Source organism: Ornithorhynchus anatinus, chromosome 1, assembly GCF_004115215.2.
Source record: "Ornithorhynchus anatinus isolate Pmale09 chromosome 1, mOrnAna1.pri.v4, whole genome shotgun sequence".
Classification (NCBI taxonomy): domain Eukaryota; kingdom Metazoa; phylum Chordata; class Mammalia; order Monotremata; family Ornithorhynchidae; genus Ornithorhynchus; species Ornithorhynchus anatinus.
The window spans coordinates 26,621,312-26,645,583 of NC_041728.1; the positions used below are offsets into that span (position 1 = coordinate 26,621,312).

The 24,272-nt window shown below is 47.2% G+C and overlaps 1 protein-coding gene across 1 annotated transcript in view; it reads left to right on the forward strand.

Moving 5' to 3' along the window:
* JMY (junction mediating and regulatory protein, p53 cofactor) overlaps positions 1-24,272 on the forward strand; it is an 89,778-nt gene that overhangs the window by 17,130 nt on the left and 48,376 nt on the right. The window contains exon 2 of the mRNA XM_029059223.2: positions 18,916-19,089. Coding sequence (XP_028915056.1) covers positions 18,916-19,089 — 174 coding nt within the window. The remainder of the gene's footprint in view (positions 1-18,915; positions 19,090-24,272) is intronic.

Here is a 24,272-nt window from a genome sequence, read left to right on the forward strand (position 1 = left end):
TACTATGTACAGAGCACTGTACTAAGTGCTTGGGAGAGTACATTACAACAGAATTAGTGGATACGCTCCCTGTCTGTAACAAGCCTACAGTCTAGAAGGGAAACAGATGTTAATCTAATTTATAATATATAATTTAAAGATATATATATATATATGTGTTGTGGCGTTGGGGTGAATATCAAACGTCCGCCGGTCACAGGTCCAGGTGCTGAGATGACACAGGGAGAGCTAGGCAAGGGAAACAGGAAAAAAAAATCACTTAAGGGCAGTGAATACGCGTCCTGCTTCTGTGAAACTCTCCCAAGCGCTGGGCTCAGTACAGGGCTTTCTCAGGAGGTTTTGAAGACTGGGAGAGCTGGTGGAGATGAATGGGGAGGGAGTTCCAGGTAGCAGGGAGGGTGTGGGTGAGATCAAGACAGTGATAGATGAGCTGGAGAAGAATGAGGAATGCAAGCTGGATGTAGTAATAATAATGCTACTCATTAAGCGCTGACTATGTGCCACGCACTCTTCTAAGCAGAAGGGGAGATTCAAGTTAGGTTTGGCGCAGTCCCTGTCCCGCATGGGGCTCACAGTCCAGGTAAGAGTTCCCCATCTTACAGATGAGGTAACCGAGTCACAGCACTGAAGTGATCTGCCCAAGGTCACACAGCTGACACAGAGCAGAGCCGGGATGGATGGTCCAGGTCCTCCGACTCCCAGGCCTACGCTTATTCCACGGGGCCTCTGGGGGGGATAAAGAGTGGCTAAATAGTGGGGAGAGAGCGGATTCCGTGCTTTAAAGCCAACAGTCTGCAGTTTCTACCAGGAGGATCAATGTCTGTAGAGGAAGAGGAAGTGGGATGGAAGGGAAGCTATTGTTCTGGGCTGTTGGTGACCGCAGCAGAAGCCTCCTAAACTCTAACAGATGGGGAAAGAAAGGTATGATCGTCAAGACAGATCAGCCATGCTAGGCCCCCCGGGCTCTCAACGACTTGTGACGCAGGTGAAGCCAAGCCCAGGTGCTGTGTGAATACCTGGGAAGTATTTCAGACGCCAGCCCAGGGAGTCGACCCTGGTCGAAAATCCGCAGCAGTGGTTGTAAGTGGTAAGGATAGTATTTTTTAAGTGCTTCCTGTGTGCAAAGCACTCCGCCGAGCTTTGGGAAAGAAACCCACGAATGAGGTATAGACATGGTCCTTGGCTCCTAAAGGGCTCCCAGTCTAAGGATGGTCTAATCCTGGCCCCGCTTATTGTCTGCTGGGTGACCTTGGGCAAGCCACTTCACTTCTCTCTGCCTCAGTTACCTCATCTGGAAAGTGGGGATTAAGACTGTGAGCCCCGTGTGGGTTAGGGTCTGTGTGCAAACTGATTAGGTTGTATCTACCCCAGCACTTAGTACAGTGCCTAGCATATATAGTTTGTGGTAAAGAAATACCTTTAAAAAATTTTTAAAAAAAAGGGAAGGAGGAGGTTGGCAACAGATATGTAAGGACAGGCAAAGAAAGATATAAAAGACATGATGGCAAGCATGAAAGGAACATCAGGATTTCAGGCTCCTCACAGCTCATTTAAAAATTTTTTTTATTTTGATGGTATTTGTTAAGCGCTTTCTATATGCCAGGCAGTGTACTGAGCACCGGAGTAGATACAAGCTAATCAGGTGAGACACAGTCCACGTCCCACACAGACCTCACAGTCTTAATCCCCATTTTCCAGACGAGGTAACCGAGGCCCAGAGAAAGGAAGTGGCTTGCCTAAGGTCCCAGAGCAGACAAGTGGAGGATCTGGGATTAGAAACCAGGTCCTCTGACTCCCAGACCTGTGCTCTGTCCACCATGCCACGTGGCGTCTGACCAACAGTGTCAGAAGTCAGCCGCAGTTCAGGCGGGGACCTTTGTGACATTGTAAAAGTTGAGAAGCCTTCTTGCTGTCGCCGCTGGAGCCCTTCTGGGGCTGCAGCAGGGGCTTATGGACGCGCCACTGTCTCTGGGGGAGGTGGGAGAGTCGGTCGATCGATCGTATTCATTGAGCGCTTACCGTGTGCAGAGCACTGTACTAAGCACTGGGGAGAGTACAGTATAACAGACCCATTCCCTGCTCACACAGCAAGCTTACAGTTTAGACGGTGTGAGCGTCCCTCCTGTGTGGCTGGGCCCCAGAGCCTGGGAAAAGGGGAGCCTGGGCGGCTCATCTGTTGCCGATCGAGTCCCGCTTGGTGGCCGTCCACCTGTGACAGGGCTGAGCCGTGGAAATGGTGCTGGGATGGAGAGAGAACCGGCGTGGCCTAGTGGAAAGAGCACGGCCCTGGTAGTCAGAGGACCTGGGTTCTAATCCCAAATCTGCCAGCTGCTTGCTGCGGGACCTCAGCCAAGTCACTTCACTTCTCGGGGCCTCAGTTTCCGCTACTGGAAAATGAGGATTAAATCGTACTCCCTCCTACTTAGGCTGTGAGCCCCAAGTGAGACAGGGACCGTGTCCAAGCTGATAAACTTGTATCTGCCCCAGCTCTTAGAACGGTGCTTAACATGTAGCGCATAAGGAATACCATTAAAAAAAAAAGTAAGAGTGATGCTGCCCAACCTTCTTCTGTTAGAATTCTTCCCCACTGCCCAATCAAGATATTCGCAACCTTGTGGACTCGTAAATATTGCCACAAGAGTTGACTGCTTATCTGGTTTTTCGGTGGGAATAGCCATCATCCCAGGTTTTGCCTCCTGCAAAAATCTATGAATCAGCACCTATAAAATGAACTCGAAGCATTCACTCCTCTTCGTCATAGTGTGTTAAATACCCAAGAATAGCGTAGTCACATCTCTGATTGGCTTGGTGGCCCCTAATTCCTCTGGCTGTTTTTTCTTGTTTGTTTGTTTTCGTCCATGGTATTTGTGAAGCGCTTTCTACGTGTCCAGCCCAGGATAGGTACAAGTTAATTAGTTCCTGTCCCGCATGGGGCTCACAGTCTGAGTAGGAGGGAGGACAGGGATTTAATCTTCACTTCACTTCTCTGGGCCTCAGTACCTCCATCTGTAAAATGGGGATTAAGACAGTGAGCCTCATGTGTTTAGTACATGTTCATTCAATCATATTTATTGAGCACTTACTGAGAGTTTGGAAGAGTACAATACTACGATAAACATACACGTTCCCTGCCCACAGTGAGCTTGCACTTCCAATCTGATGAGCTTGTATCTACCCCAGCACTTAGTAAGTTCCTGGCACATATTAAGTTCTTAAATGCCATTTAAAATCAAAACAAAAAGCTGCTTTCCCCCATGGTCTCAGAAGCATCAGAAAAGGCAATGTGGAAGGGTGACTTGGAGGAGTGTAACTCTTCTTATGTAAAGTAAGAACTGTAGATCTGCAGGCATAGATGTGCACGCAGCCATAAAATGCCTCCTTGACAGTTTTGTGTCCTCTCAAATATTCTTTGGGCAAAAAACTTGGAGAGGTTGGAGGTGAGCTGGTTGCCGACCCTCGCTCCCAGACACTTCGGTCGTTCATTTTCTCCTCCAGCCCTCTTCTCAAGGCCCCCGCTAAACCATTACCACAAACCCAAACGGTAAAACTGGGCTGGAGGCATCTGTTCTTAAGACCAGATAAATGTGGAGCTGCCTGGACTGATACTTCATTCATTTAGAGCAGTGAGGTAATTCTTGGGTGGGGTTTTGTTTAAACTATCACACTGGCGTCACAGTTGACTTGGCCAAGGAAAGGATTATTTCTGGAGTAAAATTAAGCCATCTGTTACTATTTTGAACAGTTTCTCTATTTGTCATCTCATTGACCACGCTTAAAATTGTAGGTGGGGAACAGGGCTTAATAAAGAAAGAGTTGTCAATTGACTGCGGTTGCATTTTTCCCCAAGAGAATAGGAAGGAGCATGGGTGTACAGCTTCATATCGTCGTTGCCAATCCTGAGGACTGACAGTGTGACTCAGAAGGGAGCTCTGCCCTCAAGAGCTTACAATCTGATGGGTTTTATAAGCATCAGAAAAGAGCGACAGACCATAAAAGATTCATAAGAGTGCAAGACCATGGGAGATGCCGTACTGGGTCAGACCAGTGTCCTCTCCGGATCAGAATCCCGTCTCCCCACTTGCGATGGCAAATTGTTTTTTAATGACCCGTTTTACGATCTTCCCAGATATCGATTTTTAAACTGACCAATCAGTAATTACCAGGGTCATCCCCTTTTCCATTTTGCAAGACGGGAACAACATTTGCCCATCTCCCGTCCTGAGGGATTTCTTCTGCCTTCCACATATTCGCAAAAAATAACGGCTAATGGCTTTGCCATAACATCTGCCAGTACTCTCATTATATGAGGTTTTGTGTCATTAGGCAGAACGGATTTAAACCGTCCAGTTTTTTAGATTTCTTTTCATATTTCTTTCCTCTTCTGGTTTGCCTTTCCATTTGCACTTGGGTGAAATGTTTACATTTGATTTTTTTCCTTTCATTTGTTAAGGACTTTATAGTTTTAGCAATTTCCCCATACATACTGTACTGTTTCTATTTGAGTGAGGCCAATTTTTTATTTTTTATTTTTTTTTTACAGTATATTCCTATTTGCATTTCAGGCCTCTTGTGTATTTTGGGTTTGGCTAGCGTGGCATTGTGTGAACCCTGATCAGAAAGAAAGAATGGTATTGACTCAAGTCTGCAGATGGCTGCAAAAGGTTAACACTTTTTTGGAAGAAGTAAAGTTCAGTGACCGAGACGAATTGAAGAATAATGATACTAGTGGTATTTGTTAAGCGCTTACTTTGGGCCAGGCACCGTAATAAGCACTGGAGTAGATTCAGACTAATCAGGTCCCACATGCGGCTCACAGTCTAAGTAGGAGTGAGAACAGGTATTGAATCCCTATTTTGCAGATGAGGGAACTGAGGTACAGAGAAGTGAAGGGATTTGCCCAAGATCACACTGCAGGAAAGCAGTGGAGGCAGGATTTGAACCCAGGTCCTCTGAATCCCAGGCCGGGGCTCTTCACAAACGAAGGGAAAGGGTCTTCCAGAATCAGGATGCAAACCACCAGAGCCGAGGGCAAAATCCTACGGTACGCCAGACAGACACATGCAGACATAAGACGGCTAAAACTGGGAAAGACTAGCCGGGCCCAGTAGGAAAACAACATCGTCAGCAACAAACTGGATATAAATCAGGAATAGAGTGTAATCAGGAAGAGGCTTGACATTATACTTGCCTGGCCAGAGTCCTTGCCGGAGCCCGGAAAACTTGCTTCTGCTCTCCTTTGTGTGGACTAGGTCCTTAATGGATCCATTTTAGTTTCTGCCGTTTTGAAAAGTTGCATCTAAATTGGCGCACGACAGCCAAAGATGATTAAAGAATAGAAAACATCAGCGTGGCCAAGTAGAAAGGGCACACGCCTGGGAGGCAGACCCAGCTTCGAATCCCTGCTCCACCGTTTGCTGTGTGACCTTGGGCAAGTCACCTCATTTTTTCCTCTGTGCCTCAGTTCCCTTAAAGACTGTGAGCCCCATGTGGGACAGGGACTGTGCCCAGCCCGATTAGCTTGTCTCTCTCCCAGTGCATGGTACAGTCCCTGGCCCGTAGTAAGCACTTAACAAATACCATTTAAAAAAAAATAAGATTGTGTGGAAATTAGTTACTTGGGTTATTGCGTGTGGAAGGAGTGATAACAGCTATCACCAAGCTTTCAAGGATTTGCTGTACGTGTAGAGGAAGTATTTTAAACTTGATCGTCTCTATCTAGCTCAGTGATGCGTGGTGTGTCTGTATGTGTGGGTGTGTGTCCGGGGGGGGCGTCTTGTTTTCTTTTTTGTAGCAAATTTTTCAATTTTCTGTAAAATTAGACAGTATCCCTTAAAGTGTCCTGAGAATTGTTTTCCAGGGTTTATGACTGCTGTTTCATTTTAGTTGATGATTTTCAAAAATCATACATTATTAGGCAGCTTTACTAAAAGAGTAAGCTTTTATGCTCTGGATTGACACTGTTTCCTCTCTCATTTTAGTCAGCTACATCTAATTTACCATTCCCGGGTGATTTGGGTGGAAAATGTTAATCCCTCAACCCTGAAAACCTCCTCAAATGTTGGTATCTTAAACATAGAACATCAGACAGTAAAGGGCACATAACCACCTGCATTGTTCTATAGAAAAACGTGTAAGCTTTTATTTGACAAATCTTAGTTTAAAACCAGAATTTTAATCCAAAATCTTCATTGTATATATGTGAGGCATTTGAAATTTTAGTGAAAGTTCCTGGGGTTTTAGCTTTCTCCCCAATCATTCTACAAAGAAGCGGTCCAAAGAATATTCTAGTGTTGAGATGTTAAAAGGACCTCTAGGTTTTAGATTTGATAGAACCTTTGAGCTTGTGCGATGCGAGTCTTTCTCATCTCGTTCTTTAAATTTAAAATATTTCCTAACTCCATTCTTATATCTGTGTAAGTAGAACATTTTTCTGTTTATCATTTTTGTCAGTGCTTTCGCTTCACTGCCCATTAGGTACCTTACGTATTCACATAATTACTCCACCTTGATTTTTGAGGAGGAAATGAAAGGATTATTTTGTGGATCGCATTAATTATAGGCGGTGTGTTGGGGGCAGTTAGCGTGCTGCCCTTCTTTCTCTAACGCCCGCTTACTCGCTGGACCTCTATCTCATTTATCTCATTGCTGACCCCTTGACCGTATCCTTCCTCTGGCCTAGAACTCCCTCCCCTTCATGGTGACAGACCATCCCTCTCCCCACCTTCAAAGCCTGATTAAAAATTACGTCTCCAAGAGGCTTTCCTCGACTTTGCCCTCATTTCCTCTACTCCTTCTCCCTTCAGCCACCCCCCTGCGTTTGGATCTATGCCTGTTATTCACCCCAGCCCCTCAGCACTTACGTACGGAGCCGTAATGGATCTGAAAGTCTGTCTGCCCCTCTAGATTATAAGCTCTTTGTGGGCAGGGAACCGAATCAGTTATAGAGAAGCAGTGTGGTTCAGTGGAAAGAGCACGGGCTTGGGAGTCAGAGGTCATGGGTTCTAATCCTGACTCCGCCGCTTGTCTGCTGTGTGACCTTGGGCAAGTCACTTAACTTCTCGGTGCCTCAGTTACCTCATCTGTAAAAATGGGGATAAAAAACTGTGAGCCCCACGTGGGACAATCTGATTACCCTGTATCTACCCCAGCGCTCAGAACAGTGCTCTGCACATAGTAAGCGCTCACCAAATACCATTATTATTATTGTTTTGTATGCTCCCGAGTGCAACAGAATCATGAGATGCAATCTCAAGGGCCCTCCTACCTTCCTCGTCCTCCTCCCTTTATAGCTAGACTTAATATGACCTGCATAATAGCCCCACCCCTGTTTTAATGTTACAAAAATTATGCGAAACTGGTGCAACTCTGTAAAGATGATATTTGGGCATGTATATCCATTTATCTCTCGCCCTATTAGGTTGTAAACTCCTTGTGGTCCGGAACTGGGCCTTCTACTTCTGTTATTGTTCCCAAGTGCTTTGTTCTCAGCTCTGCACATAGTAAGTGCTCAGTAAATGCTGTGGAGAGTGGTGATCATTGGGTTGCTAAGGGATTAAACAACGTCCTCTTGAGTGCAAACTTTCCCGGATAGGAATGATTTATTGTTGTATCGGTGCGTTGCTCAAACATTTCCAGGGATAGTCTCTGCTTGTGAATTGTGATCTTGTCCCGAAGAGTGCCAGGCTTAGGAAAATGCACTCAGAGATGTCATAGATTTGGAACATTTAGGATTAAGTGGAACTGCAACTTCTGAGGTTCTAATCCTGGCTCCGCCACTTGTCTGCCGGGTGACCTTGGACAAGTCAATTAACTTCTCTGTTCTTCCATTCCCTCATCTGCAGAATGGAGGTTCAATACCTATTCTCCCTCCTGCCTACAATGGAACCTGATTATCCTGTGTCGATCAGTGGAGCCCCATATGGAACCTGATTATCTTGTATCGATCACTGGTATTTATCGAGTGATTACTGTGTGTGGATCACTGTACTAAATGCTTGGGAGAGTACAGTACACCAGAGTTGGCGGGCACTTTCCCTCTCCACAGTGAACTTACAGTATAGAGGTTCTGCCCCAGTGTTCAGCACAGAACTTGGCACATAATAAGCACTTAATAATAATAATAATAATGATGGTATTTTTTAAGCGCTTGCTATGTGCCAAACATTCTTCTAAGCACTGGGGGAGGGGGATACAAGGTAATCAGGGTGTCCCACAAGGGGCTCACGACTTAATCCCCGTTTTACAGATGAGAGAATCGACGCACCGAGAAGTTAAGTGACTTGCCTAACACAGCTGCCAAGTGGCAGAGTCGGGATTAGAATCCATGACCTCTGACTCCCAAGACCATACTCTTTCCATTGAGCCATGCTGCTTCTCTATCAATCAGTGATATTTACCGAGTACTTTTTGTCCTTGTGTTCAGAGCACTGTACTAAGCAGTTGGGAGAGTACGGTACAACAAAGTTAGCCATAAGTTCCCTGCCCTCATACCACAATTATTCTTCTTGTTAGCAAGTACTTGAAAAAGGGATCCAAAGGAGATTTGTGACTAGCCTAAACAGAAAGGAGGAACTATTACCCTCTGTTCCCTCTCCCCTCCCAGCCCCTCCAACCCAAGCAATCATCTACTCTGCTTCTCTTTTTATGGTATTTAAGCGCTTTCTATGAGGCAGGCACTGTACTAAATGCCGGGGTAGCTACAAACTAATCAGGTTGGACACAGTCCCTGCCCCACATGGGGCTGGCAGCCTGGATCCCCATTTTACAGGAGAGGTAACTGAGACCCAGAGGAGTATAGGTCACGCAGCAGACAAGTGGCGGAGCCGGGATGAGCACCCAGGCCCTTCTCTCCCACCCCGCCTGTGCTCTAGCCACTAGGCCATGCTGCTTTTCCTTCCTGCCTGTTCTTCCTTGGGGCTCTCCGACTCCCTTAGCACCCTCTTAGGGATCCCAAGCAGTGCAGTTGCAACCGGTTTGAGCCGTCAGGGAAACATCTCCTAGAGCTAGATGGGCCACATCAAAGCGCGGTCTGTGGAGGGGCTTCAGGCCAGCTGCCCAAATGAGGCAATTAGCAGGCGGGTGACTATTGGATCTCTGGTTATAAACATACACTGATTTTTGCCACAACCCATTTTTCAGACACAACACAGTAGAAGGATTAGTGAATGTTCTTCCCACCCCGTGAGGTTGTGCAGACAGGATACGATCCACAAGCAGGCACATGACTGCACGTGCTTTTTTAAAAAACGATATCTAAGTGCTTACTCTGTGCCAGGCGCTGCACTAAGTAGATACATGGTTGGACACAGCCTATATCCCACGTGGGGCTCATAGTCTTAATCCACGTTTTACCAACGAGGGAACCGAGACCCAGAGACGTTAAGGGACTCGCTCCAAGGTCACACAGCAGACAAGGGGTAGAGCTGGGATTAGAACCCAGGTCCTTCTGACTCCCAGGCCCCGGGCTCTATCCTCCAGGCCATGCCGCTTCTCTTGCAAACTGTGATGCTGCTGCACTTGGCAGTCTCTGCCTCAGTTTCACTTTACTGTTCCACAAGGTAATGTGTCTGTACTTATATTTTTGCAAGTTTTTAGTTTTTAGTACAGTAAAATAGCAGTAGGTGGCAAAGGTGTAGAAACGTCAATGAAAGCTAGGAATTTTTATGGAAAAATGTCAGCCCCTAGCTTTGAAACATCTAGCCCCTAAACCCATTAATTCCTCCTGAATCAGTGGGTACTCTAACACAGTTTTCCCAAAGCATGAGGTTTTCCAAGAACACAACTTTGGTATTATTAGGAGAACTCCCTGTACTCTAAATTTTTATCTGAATCAGAGAGCATTGTTTTTCCCAGGTTAATTTAGGTCTCTGACTGCTTATGTTGGATACAGGGCTGGAGCCGTGAGTCAGTATCCACATTCCTAACACGTACTCATTTATGAAAATCAAACATGTTGTAATTGTAGCTCAATAGGAAAAACAACTTTATACTGACTTCCAAATCTCTTAAAGTATTGTGATTCACTTTTATGTGGGTGATTAATCCTGTCATTGCTTGGGGCATTTTGCTTGTCGGGAGCATCTGCTTACACATTCCCCCGGTTGCCGGCTGGTTTGGGAATTTTGGTCATCCTGGAAAGGCTGTTGCCGGTTCCGTGTACCAACTGATGATGTGGAAGAATCTTGAAGTAACTAGATCCCAAGGAAACATGACCCATAGCTAAAGCTTCATTTTAAGTGTTAGAACATTGGATTCACCTGGAATTCTAGAATCTGTGGCCCAAGTTTGTTTTCTCATCCTCTGACCATCTTTCCAAACACTTGGTACGATGCTGTACACCCAGTGAGAGCTCAAAAAATGTCACTGATTGATGTGGAGGAATTGAGGTCGAGAAGCAGTGTGGCTTTGAGGATAGAGCACGGGCTTAGGAGTCCATGCTGTATCCACAAGGCCACTCTTTCCATCCCAGCGCTTAGTACAATGCCTGGCACATAGGAAGCGCTTAACAGATACCATAAAAAGAAGGAAGATGTATTTTTTTTTCTTAGCGTTGCTGCAGCCAGCATCACCAAGCCTCCCTTTCTGCAGCAGGAGTTGGGGCCCTCGGAGCCAGACCAGGATGGGTTGGGAGTCGGGAGCAGGGATCTGCGGCTTAGCGGGGAGGATCGCCCTGAGTAATGGCAAGTGTTGGCTGTTGAAAAAACTGAATGGGATCACAGATATGGGATGGGGGGGGAATCTTTGAGAAGTCTCTGAAAAGCAGCATGGCCTAGTGGATAGAGCATGGGCCTGGGAGTCAGAAGGACCTGGGTTCTAATCCCCGCACTGCCACTTGGCTGCTGTGCGGCCTAGGACAAGTCACTTCTCTGGGTCTCGGTTCCCTCATCTGTAAAATGGAGAATAAGACTGTGAGCCCCATGTGGGACAGGGACGGTGTCCAATGTAAGCCGTAGTTACACCGGGGCTTAGTACAGCGCCCGGCATATAGTAAGCATTTAACAAATACCATAAAAAGTCTGGGAACAGCAGGATGAGCTTCCGTTTACATCCGTCGATGGCAAAGCAGTCACGTGGAGCTTACGCGTCGTCCATCGGTGCTTTGCTCTCGGCTCACCTCTAAGGCAACAGCGTGGCCTAGTGGATAGAGCACAGGCCTGGGAGTCAGAAGGACCTGGGTTCTAATCCCGGCTCTGCCACTTGTCAGCTTTGCGACCTTGGACAAGTCACTTAACTTCCCTGGGCCTCAGGTTCCTCATCTGTAAAATGGGGATTCAGAATGTCGGCCCCATGTGGGACTGGGGCTGTGTCCAATCTAATTAGCTTCTTTCTACCCCAGCGCTTAGAATGGTGCTTGACACATAGTAAGCGCTTAAGTACCATCGTCATTAAAGGGGATCGGTGAGATCGATGGTGGAAGTGGAGTAGGGAAGTGCCAGTCTCGTTGACGCAGTTAAGACTAGGCTCAGTCTTCCAGGTGAACTTTCCCTCAGGAGGATTCGAATGGAGGCCACCCTCCCTCGGGGAGTCCGTGAGAATGTCTCTGTGTGTCTGTGTGCATGTCTGTGCGTGCAATTGGATGCTTCCTTTTTTAATGAAGGAATCAACTGAGAAGACTGGGTGGCATTTTAAATTAACTCTTGGAATTGTGTATTTGCCTTGAGATATTAGAGGGTGAGAATTCACCAAAAATCAATGAATTACGTTTTTGACTTTATCACGGGGAGATAAAGACGGCTTGGAAAACGATCCCGGCAGCTGTCGTGTGTTGGGTTTTATGAAGTAAAAGCAAACTCCGCATTTCGACTTTCAGAGTTCTTTAAAAGGAGTCCCGAATGAGTTCAGATGCAAAATGCCACTTATTTAGAAATCTCAAAATGGGATTGGGGAAGGATATGAATCCGAGTCTCCAAAGGTAGATAAGGCCCATTTCAGGCAATCCAGGTCTTTCTGTTCTTTAATGCTTATTTGGTTTCGAGCCTGCCCTAACGGGAGGGGGAGAGGGAGAGAGAGGAGAAAGAGATGAATTCCCCTTCCCTGCCTAGGTTTGGTTCCACTGGTGTATTGTACCTTATATCCTGGAGGGATTTCTTAGCCTAAAAAGTTGACAAAAGGTACAATTGCTGTTTAAAAAAAAAAAATCTTCTTGGCCCAAGGTTTCGGGATTTGGATAATGTAGAGAATGCTCAGTGTTAGTCATAGTGTCCGGTCGGGAAGGAGGTAGTTGAAATGAGTCAGGGTGGGTAGCCAATGAAAAGGTGGGGGGTTTGTATGAGGCGTTTATCCAACAGTTGTTGCCTGTGTGTTTTTAACCACATCAGTGTATAAAGAGCCAGAGCCGCCTTTTATAAACAGACCCATTTAGACCCCGAGTTTATGAGCCCTCCCTGCTGCTGCTTCAAATCTTGCCTAATCAAGTAGTCGGACTCCAAGGCAAGGGCCTCTGGGGCAGAGTGCTACTCGAGACCACAACTCTTTTGCATCTTCCCGAGTGGGAAGCATTCAGAAATGTCTGAACAGCCTCAGTCAGCCCTGGCGGCAGCGTGAGGTCAGCTCTGGGGTCATCGGGCCGAGTGACACTTCTTCCCCCAAGCCAGGTCACTCTGGGGTTTTTGTGACGCCACTCCTCTAGGCTCTGGGTTTTTGTTTTGTTTTTTGGTCTCCAGGGCTGCCATTTGAGGAAAGCCCGCCTGTGGATGGCTCTAGAAGCTATCCTCTAGATTGGAAACTTTTTGTTTTTGTTGTTGTTATGGTCTTTGAGGACTTACTATGTGGCAGGCACTGTACTGAGCGTTGGGGAAGATCCAAGCTAATCAGGTTGGCACAGTCCGTGTCCACCATGGGGCTCACAGTCTTCACCCCCATTTGACAGGTGGGGGAACTGAGGCATAGAAAAGTGAAGTGACTTGCCGAAGGTCACAAAGTTTACAAGTGGCAGAGCCAGGATTAGAACCCAGGCCTTTCTGACTCCCAGGCTTGTGCTTCGTCCACTAGGCCACTCTTTTGGGTGGCGTGAATGCCTTGGGACCCAGGAATGGCTAGTGTATACCGCCCAGGCGTTGCGGCTTTGCAGACTCATTCTCTCAAGCTTCGAAATGAATAATTTAGGGAATCATTCACTGAAAGATTTTCCAAGTTTTCATTTGAAAATCTTGTGGTCTGAAATGACTGAGAAGACAATAACCTTCCCATCACCCACCCAAGCCGTAAAATCCTGTGTTTAAAAGGCTCCCGTACCTTCCCAGGACAAAATGTCAGGGAGAGGTTAGTTTGTCTCTTTGGAGAAAGGAGATATACTTCTGCATATCATCCCAGATTAATTAGGATTGATGATTTGCTGACGTTTTCTGGCACTGGAACTGATTATTTGTTGAAACCTGATTCAGTGTATCCACTTAAATTTATCAATGAAGGTTTTACTTCTCATCTCTGATGCTCTCCAAGGGCAGCGACCTTGTCTTTCCCCTGTGATATCTTTTCCCAGGCACCTGCCTGGCGTAGTATGCTGCCCTCAGGAGGAGCCCAGTCGATGATGTCGGTGATGATGTCCTGTTCTCCCCTTATAATTCTGGGATTTTGGAAAAAGCTGATAGGAAGAGGCCTGTTGGAGGATGAAAACCTTTGGGACCGTGGCTGTGGGCTTGGAGAGAAGCCAGCGGGCCCCTGGGGAATGAAGAGAAATAAAAGAAATCTCCATCTGCAACGTTCACAAGTCTTGCCTGAGCTTATTGATTTGTGTGGGGTAGTGAATCTAAAAGGAAGGAGCGGGTTAGAAGTCTGTATTGCCCCTCCTCCTTTTCTGGTCCTGTGCTAATCTATAGGTTGACCCGTCCGGCCCAGAAAATCATTTTTTCTCTGATTTATCTGTGCCTTTCTCTGTAAACTGACCCTTACCTTGTCAGTGGAAAATAAGCAGCAGCATTAAGGACGTGACGAGACAGGAGGGAGAGCCAAATAGGTCCCTGACAACTTCCTCTCTGTACTGACGACTTCCTACGGAGTGGGAAATAAAGGTCAAAACCGGAGGTGAGACAGAGGAGCCACGGTCTTGGCTGCGGGTGAATCTCAGATCGATTCTGCAGCTTCTCCCTGGAAGATGTTGGCAGTGCCCCAGGGCAAGGCTGAGTTAGGAAGGCCGCTAATCCTGGTGCAACTGTCTGGAGACGGCCCGGCCAGAGGAGGAGGGGTGGAAGCAGGAGCCCACAAGGCCTTCCTTTGGCGACTTGGTCTTCGAACCCGAGGGCGATCCTACCTGTAACAGTAATAATAATACTACTGATAATAATAATTATGGTATTTAAGCGCTTACTATGCGTCAGACACCGTACAAAGCACTGGGATGGATACAGGCAGCTCAGGATGGACCCAGGCCCTGTCCTCCACGGGGCTCACAGCTGTAATCCCCGTTTTACAGATGAGATAACTGAGGCCCAGAGGAATGAAGTGACTTGCTCAAGGTCACACAGCAGACAAGTGGCAGAGCTGTTCTGGTCACGTGTTCACTCTGGGCAAGCCCGACAGTCCATCTGCTTTTAAGTTCGCGGTGCAGATTTGTAGCCCGGGATTGGGTTTCGAATGCTCCGTTGCCCGGTAGCGAGGAAAGGAAGCGAGGAGGGTGAGGTTGGGGCGAGGTAGGGGCAGTGACATCCTGCAGTGGCAGCCATCCTAGACTCCGTGGTCTTGAACTGGCTTCATTTACAGGAATAAAGGGTGCTTTTCATTTCTGCCGAGCCTGAGATGCCCACTCAGAGACCTCGCCGGGCTGGAGCGCGGCGAAGGCATCGAGCCCGGCAGGGGCCCAAACTGCAGTCCCCGGGTCAAGCTACGCCCGCCAGGGGATCCCGGCTTGACGCCTCAGAACGGCGTTGTGTGGGGAGGGCGGGATGCCGGCCTGCAGGATTCATCCTTTCTTGCAGCTGGGATTCGTAGTCCCAGCGGGGACCCACAACCTTTCCGTCGTCCCGGGTACGTGGCACTCCCACAACTGAGATGAGAAGGGCTCCATTCGGAGAACGAGCCGGGAGGGAGGAGCGGGTGGCCCAAGCCGGCTCTCCCCCATGCCTGGTCCAGTTATCCTCTCCATCTCCCTCGTTTCCTGGAAACGAGCCGAGCCGTGACCGTGGAGGTTTCTCCTGCCCAAACGGGCCCTCCACTCCCGCCACTACGTAGGGGCAGACCCCGGAAAGGCCGAACTTCTTGAAGGGAGTGAATTTTAACGGTAGGGGCCTGCCATTTCCTACAGTGAAAACTGGCAGGTTTCTGTCCGGTTGAGAAGCCCCCGTGGCGACAGCTCACTTCATGCCTTAAACTCTGTTAATTTTTCAATGGGCTCTGACGAGAGAATTGGGAAACTGAGTTACGTGACTGCAGACATGAAGTGAGAACATTATCGTCGCATTAGCCACACATTCCTCTTGGATTATGGGCCCCAGAAGAGAATAGCTTCTGGTAAATAGCATTTATCGAATTAAAAGACGTGCAAACAGTGATATCATCTTAATATACAAAGGATGATCTGTAGATGATATAGTCTTACACTCTAGAAGTATTTGGGGATAATCAGCTAAAATATTCCACCTGCTGAATCTGGAATTGGTCATAGGTAACGTGATGTTGGAAAAACATGAAACTGTATAGCAAAAACAGATGAATAAATTATTAGTGTCAACTGAGATGATACAGCCCTCACTGAACAAAGGTATTAAATTTAGTTTCCTGATAGTACCTTTCTGAAACGGCATCCTATGTGTGGCGAGGAAAAAGGCATTGTGTGATATCTGTGTGATTGCGCTTTACATATTTAACAAAATTAGCTAGTTCTGGCTGAGGTCAAGGCTGGTGTTATTTCCAGAGTGTTTTTGTACATGAATAATATTCACTGTACTTTCAGTTGTAGGCTGTTGTGTGCTTGCTTCCCCAGAAGGAATCACGAATGTGAAATCCAGTCATTTCAGTCCATTGTCTATGGGATTTTTATTCTTACTTTAGGCTTTTATGAGTGTCTGCTGATTGGACCAATAGCCGATGAGCATTGCTGACTGGGAGTGAATGCTGAAGGCCACCTACCCAACCAGACTCTTGAATTTGCCGGGAAGGTTCCCGGCAGCTGGACCAGGGGTCCGGGCTTGGGGATGGAAGCCCAGTGTGCAGCCGCTGAACGGGTGGGCCTGCTGACGTGGGGACGCTACTGATCCGAGCCTCCCCCCCCCCCCCCAATTATTGGCAACCTTTTGAAAACGCTATTTATTGAGAGCTTGCAGCGTGCAGAGCACTACACTAACCTGACTGAGCGGTGCTTTCCCCACACACGTTTAGCACCGAGGGTTATATTTCAATCGATTTTATTTCCTGAGTACTTCGTGCAGAGCACTGTGGGAGAGCACAATACAACAGAGTTGGCAGACACGTTCCCCGCCCACAACGAGCTTACAGTCTAGTGGTGAGCCCTGGGCAGAACTCTGATAAGAAACAGATTTCCACAGAGATGTATGTTTTAAAAATAGAGTACATCTATCATACACTCGTCTTTACCTTCCCTATCCTCTCTTTAGTCGGGATCCAGCATCACCCCTTTTTATTCAAGTTGCTTGCAACAGCCACAGTAGAAGGGTTGCTGGCAGCTCAGTTTGAGGAAGCGGCAGGTGGGCACACTGAAAGAGTAAACCCCATCCCGCTTTTCCACCTGTACTGGAATTTTAGCGCTGGGATTATCACCTCTGGTGCTCTCTGCTCCAGAGAGGGACGTGGTAGGACGTTTTCGGTCAAGCATTTGATCTCCTGACACCGGGTTCTGCCTCCTGCCTGGAAGGGAAAAGTGAGCGTGGACTGTGAAATGCTTTAGTTTGTCAGTCAGTGGTATTTATCCGTTCATTCAATTGTATTTATGGAGCGCTTACTGTGTGCAGAGCACTCTACGAAGCACTTGGGAAAGAACGGTATAACAGTTGATAGATGTCTTCCCAGTTCTCAAGTATTACTGGTGTGCAATTGCTTAAACTTTGTTTCTAAGGCCAAAAATAGCCCCCGAGTGCCAAATACAGAGAGATTGGTTTGAGTTTTTCCCCCCTCTTGGACTTTTCTCAGAAAGAGGGCTGAGGTATAAGATATGAGAGGGCTTAGGGCTGGTAATGGGGTGTCCCATCTTCACCACCTGTCTGCTGTGTGACCTTTACTTTTCTGTGTCTGAGTTACCTCATCTGTAAAATGGGAATTGAGACTTTGAGCCAATACGGGACAGGGACTGTGTCCAACTCGAATTACTTGTATCCACCCCAGCACTTAGTACAGTGCCTGACGCATAGCAAGCGCTTAACAGATATTATTTTTATTAGGAAGTTCATCAACCTCAACAATTAAAGATATATGACTAGTGACTCTTTTTTTCAGCCCTAGAAGAAGGAATGACATTTTACAAGTGAAGCTGGTGTAGTTTAAATGACAAAAGCACCTATCACCTCCAGAGATGGGCACGGTTTTGGAGGGAATACTGAGCGAACACATTTGCTTTATTCAGTGAGATTTTAGAAATCCTTGTGGGGTTTTTTTTACAAAATATAAAGAAATCTGTAATTTTTTCAACTTCCTGCAATTAAATGTTTTGGTTTCAATCATTGCAAAGTATGTTTCAGAAAATATTACATCATCCTGGAAAAAGAGTAGTCTTGGAACCTTTTTCAAACAATTTTTGAGTATAGGGTTTTTGAAAATTATGTAAAATGGGTATAGTTGGTTTTTTGTTTCAGCAAATGAATGTTCTATGGCAAATCAACTGCTGGAATGTGACAATTACATTTCAGTTTTTCTATCAGTTTTGTCCCTGAAGGTTTGAGTGTCATTGTCCCTAGATTATATTAGCTAGAAACTATAAAAAGTTGAGAAGATTGCTTGATATATGAAATAATTCACTTTTTCATTATGCTTTACTGACAGTTGGATTATTAATAACAGTTATATATTAACATATATTTATGCATAAATCATTTTACTAAGTGCTGGGGTAGATATAAAATAGATTGGTCTCAGGACCTGCCCCACATGGGACTCTCAGTCTCAAGAGGAAGGCAAAACAGGTATTTCATCCCCATTTTACAGGTGAGGAAACTGAGGCATAGAGAAGTTCAGTGTCCAAGGACTCCCAGCTGGCAAGTGGCAAAGCCAGGATTAGAACTTGGGTCTCCTGACTCCCGAGTCCCTTGCTCTTTCCACTAGGCCACTTTGCTGTCGTCCAACAAACGTAAAATGTCTTTATCTCTTGAAAACCCTTCACTTAAAACAAATGTCTCCTTACCTGGTAAACAGTGAATGATCCCTCACAGCCCCTCTAGTCTGTCAGCTCACCGTGGGCAGGGAAAGTCGCTGTTTATTGTTGTAGTTTCCCAAGTGCTCAGTACAGTTCTCTGCACACGGTAAGCGCTTCATAAGTACGATTGAATGAGTGAATGATCAGTTTCGAGACGGAGGAGATTTCTTCATTGCGGGTGCAATTACTATGTACTATTAAAAACCTCAACTGCCCTTTCAGAGGGGCATCCCCTCTAGACTGTAAGCTTGTCCTCTAGACTGTGAACTCATTGTGGGCAGGGAATGTGCGTGTTAAATCAGTGTACTCTCCCAAGGGCTTCGTACAGTGTTCTGCCCACAGTACGCACTCAATAAATATGATTGACTGCTTCTCTGCCGAGGAAGATCTAGTCATTTGGAAAGAGGACATGGGGTGACTTGCGTGGGGCGGGGGAAATCAGAAATACTGAAAGAACAGTCGTGAACACCTTTCTGTTCCTCACCCCTGCCTCTGCCGGGTCCAGAGAAAGGAGAATCCCGGGAGGATGCGGGAGTGGGTTTTGAAACCGGCACCAGACAGACGGTAGTGAGATGGAATGTGTCATTTACCGTATGTTTTCCTCCCCTCTCCCTGTCCAGCTGTTGGAACAACACAAGAACACCGAGAGCATGGTGGAGCTTCTTGACTTGTACCAGCTGGAAGACGAGGCCTACGGCAGCCTGGCCGAAGCCACGACCGAGCTCTACCAGTACTTGCTGCAGCCCTTCCGAGACATGCGGGAACTCGCTATGCTCAGAAGACAGCAGATTAAGGTGCCTTTGCATTACCCGGCTCCAATTCGGGGCTTGGGCGGTTGGTGGGAACGCCGGCGACGTTCACCGTACTTATTCGTGACCCAGTGAAAGAGAACGTGGACTTGGGAGTCAGGAGGACCTGGGTTCTAATCCCAGCCCTGCCACTTGTCTGCTGTGTGACCTTGGGCAAGTCACTTCACCTCTCTGGGCGTCAGTTCCCTCACCTGCAACGTGGGGATGAAGACTGTGAGCCCTATGTGAGACTCACCCAATTACCTTGAATCTGTCCTAGTGTTTAGTAGAGTGCCTGGCACATAGGAGGCACTTAACAAATGCCACAATTATTATTGTTGATGTTGTTATTACTCAGGGGGTCCCAGCCTTACCCAAGAGGCCCCAGTATGGGGCTCCAAGATCCACCCTAATAGGGGGTGCTCTGAGAACTCTTACAGCCCCCTGCCCCGCTACCGTGGAGGGACGTTCACATTGCCAGGCAGTCTCCTGGGGTCAGTGAATCAGTCAGGGGCATTTATTGAGTGCTTACTGTGTACAGGACACTGTACTAAACACTTGGGAAAGTTCAGTACAGCAGAGTTCGTAGAAGTTCCTTGCCCTCAAGGAACTTAATCCAGAGGATTTGGGATTCTGGGCCCGGTCAGGGCTTTGGGTAGTTTCTCCAATCTCCTTTGTCCTTGCCCCAACCCCGCCTTTAAATAGAGGTTTGGGGACTGGGGCCAGATGTAGTCTCTTTGCCAGTCTCTGCCCTGGCAAGGCTACCTTGATGCCAGGGCGCTTGGGTCATGTGCCAAAAAGGCCAAGCGCTGAGGCATTTAGTTTTTATAGGTGAACACAGATCAGATTTCTTGAAGTACATTGCTCTGTGGGTGTTGATTTCATTTCTGTGTGTCTTCGTGTATGTGGAAAAATATGTTGAGAGCTATGGGGCAGCATTTCCCAATTGTAATCACCTTACTAAGACTTCAAAATTTAGGTGGGAAATATTAAAAAAAAAGAGGCGAGGTGGTTTTATACAAAGATTCTATAGTCATTTCTCTCCACCCCCCGCAATGCTCTGGTTGAACTTACTTCAGCCCTGACAAGGTTGAGCTGAGCTGATCCTGGTAGAAATGCTAAGCACGGTATCAAATCTCCCTGTAAAGTCCTGACCCCTTTCTTCTCTCAAAGTATGATGTAATGCATACGTGCTGTTCTCCTCTTGCACACATCCAGATTTCATAACATTATGTGCAGTTCCATTAAATGCTTCCAGATTTTCTAGGGTCCCAACTGTGCGAGTTGCGTAGAGTTCCCATTTCTTTTTAAAAGTTCAAAACCTGGTTCACTTTAAGCAATCTATTAAACCCATAAATTGAAGTTTTCCGCCAGCGGCACTCTCTCACAATTCAGTAATCTTTAAAATCAGCAACTGTTTGTACAGCTCGCCCATCCCAATAGGACCGGTTGAGTTTATCAAGAAGCATCGATAAATTTGCAAGGAATCCATCTCCCCGACCATTTTAAACCTCAGAATGCCCAAAACCTCACAACACCCATTCTTTCCCTCCACCCTTTCCCATCACCTCACAAACCCCAGGTGGGGAAAGAGGATATTCAAATCCCACTTGAAATCCTGGCCTCACCCCTCAGTCCACGGGAAGTTCTGGGAGAATAGGTTGCTCCTGCCTCAATGGCAGGAAATAGCAATCTCGCATTACGCTTTAGTCAAAACGGATCCGGGGCAGTACCCGACTGCCAAAGGGGCCGACCCTCCGCAGAGCAGGGAGGAAAGCTCACCATAAAGAAGAATAATAGCCAATGGTTTTGTTTTCCCTTCTTGTTCACTCACTTGGAGGTTAGGAAACTCCCTCTGAAAATGCCTCTGCTCCTTCACACCACCACCCGCAAGCCCCCGTCTTATTTGTTGCGGGCAGTCAGTCGATCGTATTTCGCGAGGGCTTACTGTACACAGAGCACTGTGTGCTTGGGAGCGTACATTATAACAATAAATGGACACACGCCCACAACGACCTTACAGTCTAGAGGGGGAGATGGACATTAATAGAAATAAATGACGGATATGGACCTAAGTGATCTGGGGTTGGGAGGAGGGATGAATAGAGAGGGAGCAAGTCAGGGCGACCCAGAAGGGAGTGGGAGCTGTGCGGGGCCTCCTCTCTCACCTCGGAGGGGTTCTTGGCGGCGCACCCTCACCCAGCCTCACTGGGAATGTGTCTGCCAACTCTTTTGTATTCTACTCTCCAAAGCACTAGTACAGTGCTTTGCACAGAGTGCTCCATCAATATCACCGATCGATTCTTCTGGAGCGACAACTAAACCGTGAATACCCTGGCGTCTTTCCTAAATTCCCCACAAATCTTTGCTTAGGGCAGTACCTCTGCCAGCATTGAAGGGCGGAGATTGTTTTCCTCCTCTGCCTTGCCTAGAGGCTGCTCTCTTTCCTCAGCCCAGGACTGTAGCCACACTGGCCTGGGCCCAGGCCCTTGGACCCTGCTTCAGGCCTCGCCATGGGGAGAGTTAGATTGTTATATCGGACGCTTCCCAGCGCATAGTGCAGTGCTCTGCACGCGGTAAATGCTCTGTAAATACGATTGACTGGCTGACTGGATAAACCAGGCCAGGCTCCTCCCAGAAAACCTCCAAGCTGAGGGTTCCCTTTCGCTGTATCCCGGGGCCAGACTGTCATCCCACTGGGGCGGACAGTGGGGATGAATCTCTGTGGTATGAGAAACATGAGGGGGTGTCACTGCCCGCAGGTCAAACTTCAAGTGCTTTTTAGTCATTTTCGACCCATAGCGACTCCGTGGACACACCCTCTTCAGAACGCCCCGTCTTCTGTCGTGAGGTCGTTTTGGTATGTGCATAGAGAAGCAGCGTGGCTCAGTGGAAAGAGCACGGGCTTTGGAGTCAGAGGTCATGAGTTCGAATCCCAGCTCTGCCACTTGTCAGCTGTGTGACTGTGGGCAAGTCACTTCTCTGTGCCTCAGTTACCTCATCTGTGAAATGGGGATTAAGACTGTGAGCCCCACGTGGGACATCCTGATTCCCCTGTGTCAACCCCAGCGCTTAGAACAGTGCTCGGCACATAGTAAGCGCTTAACAAATACCAACATTATTATTATTATATCCATTGGTCCTCCGACAGTCACCCGTATTTCCAAGAGTGGGTTGCGTTCTTCCCCCGTGTTTCCTCCCCACCCTTCTGGCTGGTCTGGCCTCCCTTGAATCAGAAATGATGTGGAACTAGCATTTGCTGTCATAAAATGGCACTCTCCAGTCAATCAGTCACTGCTGTTTACTGAGCGCTGTAGAGAAGCTGCGTGACCTAATGGAAAGATTATAGTCCTGGGAGCTCAGCTCTGGATTCTGATCCCAGATCTGCCACCTGCCTGCTATGACCTTGGGGAAGTCACTTAACGTCTCTGTGCCTCAGTTCCCCGAACCGTAAAATGGGGGTTTCGTACCTGTACTCCCTCCTTAGACCGAGCCCCAGGAGGTCCAGGGAATCTGTCCGCATTACTTATCTACCCCAGTGGTTAATACACATAACACACAGGGAAGCAGTGTGGTTCAGTGGAAAGAACACGGGGAGTCAGGGATCATGGGTTCAAATCCCGGCTCTGCCACTTATCAGCTGTGTGACTTTGGGCAAGTCTCTTAACCTCTCTGTGCCTCAGCGACCTCATCTGTAAAATGGGGATGAAGACTGGGAGCCCCATGTGGGAGAACCTGATCACCTTGTATCCTCCCCAGCGCTTAGAACAGTGCTTTGCACAGAGTAAGCGCTTAACAAATGCCATCATTATCATTATTATAACACATCACAGTTATTATTATTACTGAGTGCTAAGGAGAGTACAATAAAAGCAAGACACCTGTTTCCTGCCCTCAAGTTGCTCACAATGTAACGGGCAAGATGGACAGATAAAACTTACAAATAGAGCAGAAGGAAGAGTAAGGATATGACGATATCAGGGTGAAATGAGTAATCATCTCTACAAATAATATATGTGCAAAAGAGCTGAGTATAGGAATAAATTTGATGAGTGCCATCCGTCTCCCCCGATTAGACTGCGAGCCCATCATTGGGCAGGGATTGTCTCTATCTGTTGCCGAATTGTCCATTCCAAGCGCTTAGTACAGTGCTCTGCACATAGTAAGCACTCAATAAATACTATTGAATGAATGAATGAAAGGGTGACCTTTGTGTTGACACGACTGAGTGGGGAGTAGAGCGTTTTCTGAAGGATTTTAGGAGATTTAAGGTGCGGAGAGCGTGGTTTGCTCGGTTTTGAGAGAAGACTCGTTTTCCAAGAGCCCCCCCCCAGCAGCCAGGTCCCTGCGGCCAGCTACTTAGACCGTGAGCTCCCTGCGACCTGATTACCTCGTATCTGTCCCAGTATTGAGAAAAGTGCTTGGCACGTGGTAAGTGCTCAACAAATATTAATAATATGCTACAGCACCCCGGAGAGGACATTGCTTTTGCACGAAGCCAGCTGGTCACTCCCTTTGCCCCCCATGAAAATGCCTTTTTTCCCAGGAAAAGGGAAGGATTGAGCTGAGGTTTTTTGGCTTCAGGAAAGGGTATTAGTATTTGATCGTGAACAGAGTTGTTTAAAAAATATTCTGTGACCCTACGTTGAGTGAAATCGGGAGGTGACTTTTTTGATAAATATAGATCTATTTTAGCACTAGGGAAAATCCTGTACAGCCAACTGTCTTAGAACAGTGCTCAACAGAGCTCACTTGCACCCTTTGCAAAATGTGTTTATCCATTCTGGAATGTACTGATGCTCTCAGGGCAGACCCAGCTCCAGCCATCAAAAATTTCTCCGGCCTAGACTGGCAGTCTGGTCTTTCTGAGTCCGGTACGGTTGCAATTTGAATAATTTTTGGAGCACCAGGTTGATCCTGAATGGACAGCAGTACAGATTTGTGTGTTGCGTGGTTGCAGTTCTGTTGGATTTCTCATCTCTGTAAGGACTCTTCAGTTATAAAAGAAATCGGAGGGAGTGAAAAGGCCCTAACGGAAACTGCTTCTGTGCAGTTATATCGGGAGTCACTGTGGCCTAGTGAAAAGAGTATGGGCCTGGGAGTCAGAGGACCCGGGTTCCCGACTCCATCTCTGTCACTTGCCAGCTGTGAGAAGTGGGGCAAGTCACTTCATCCTCGGTACCCCGGTT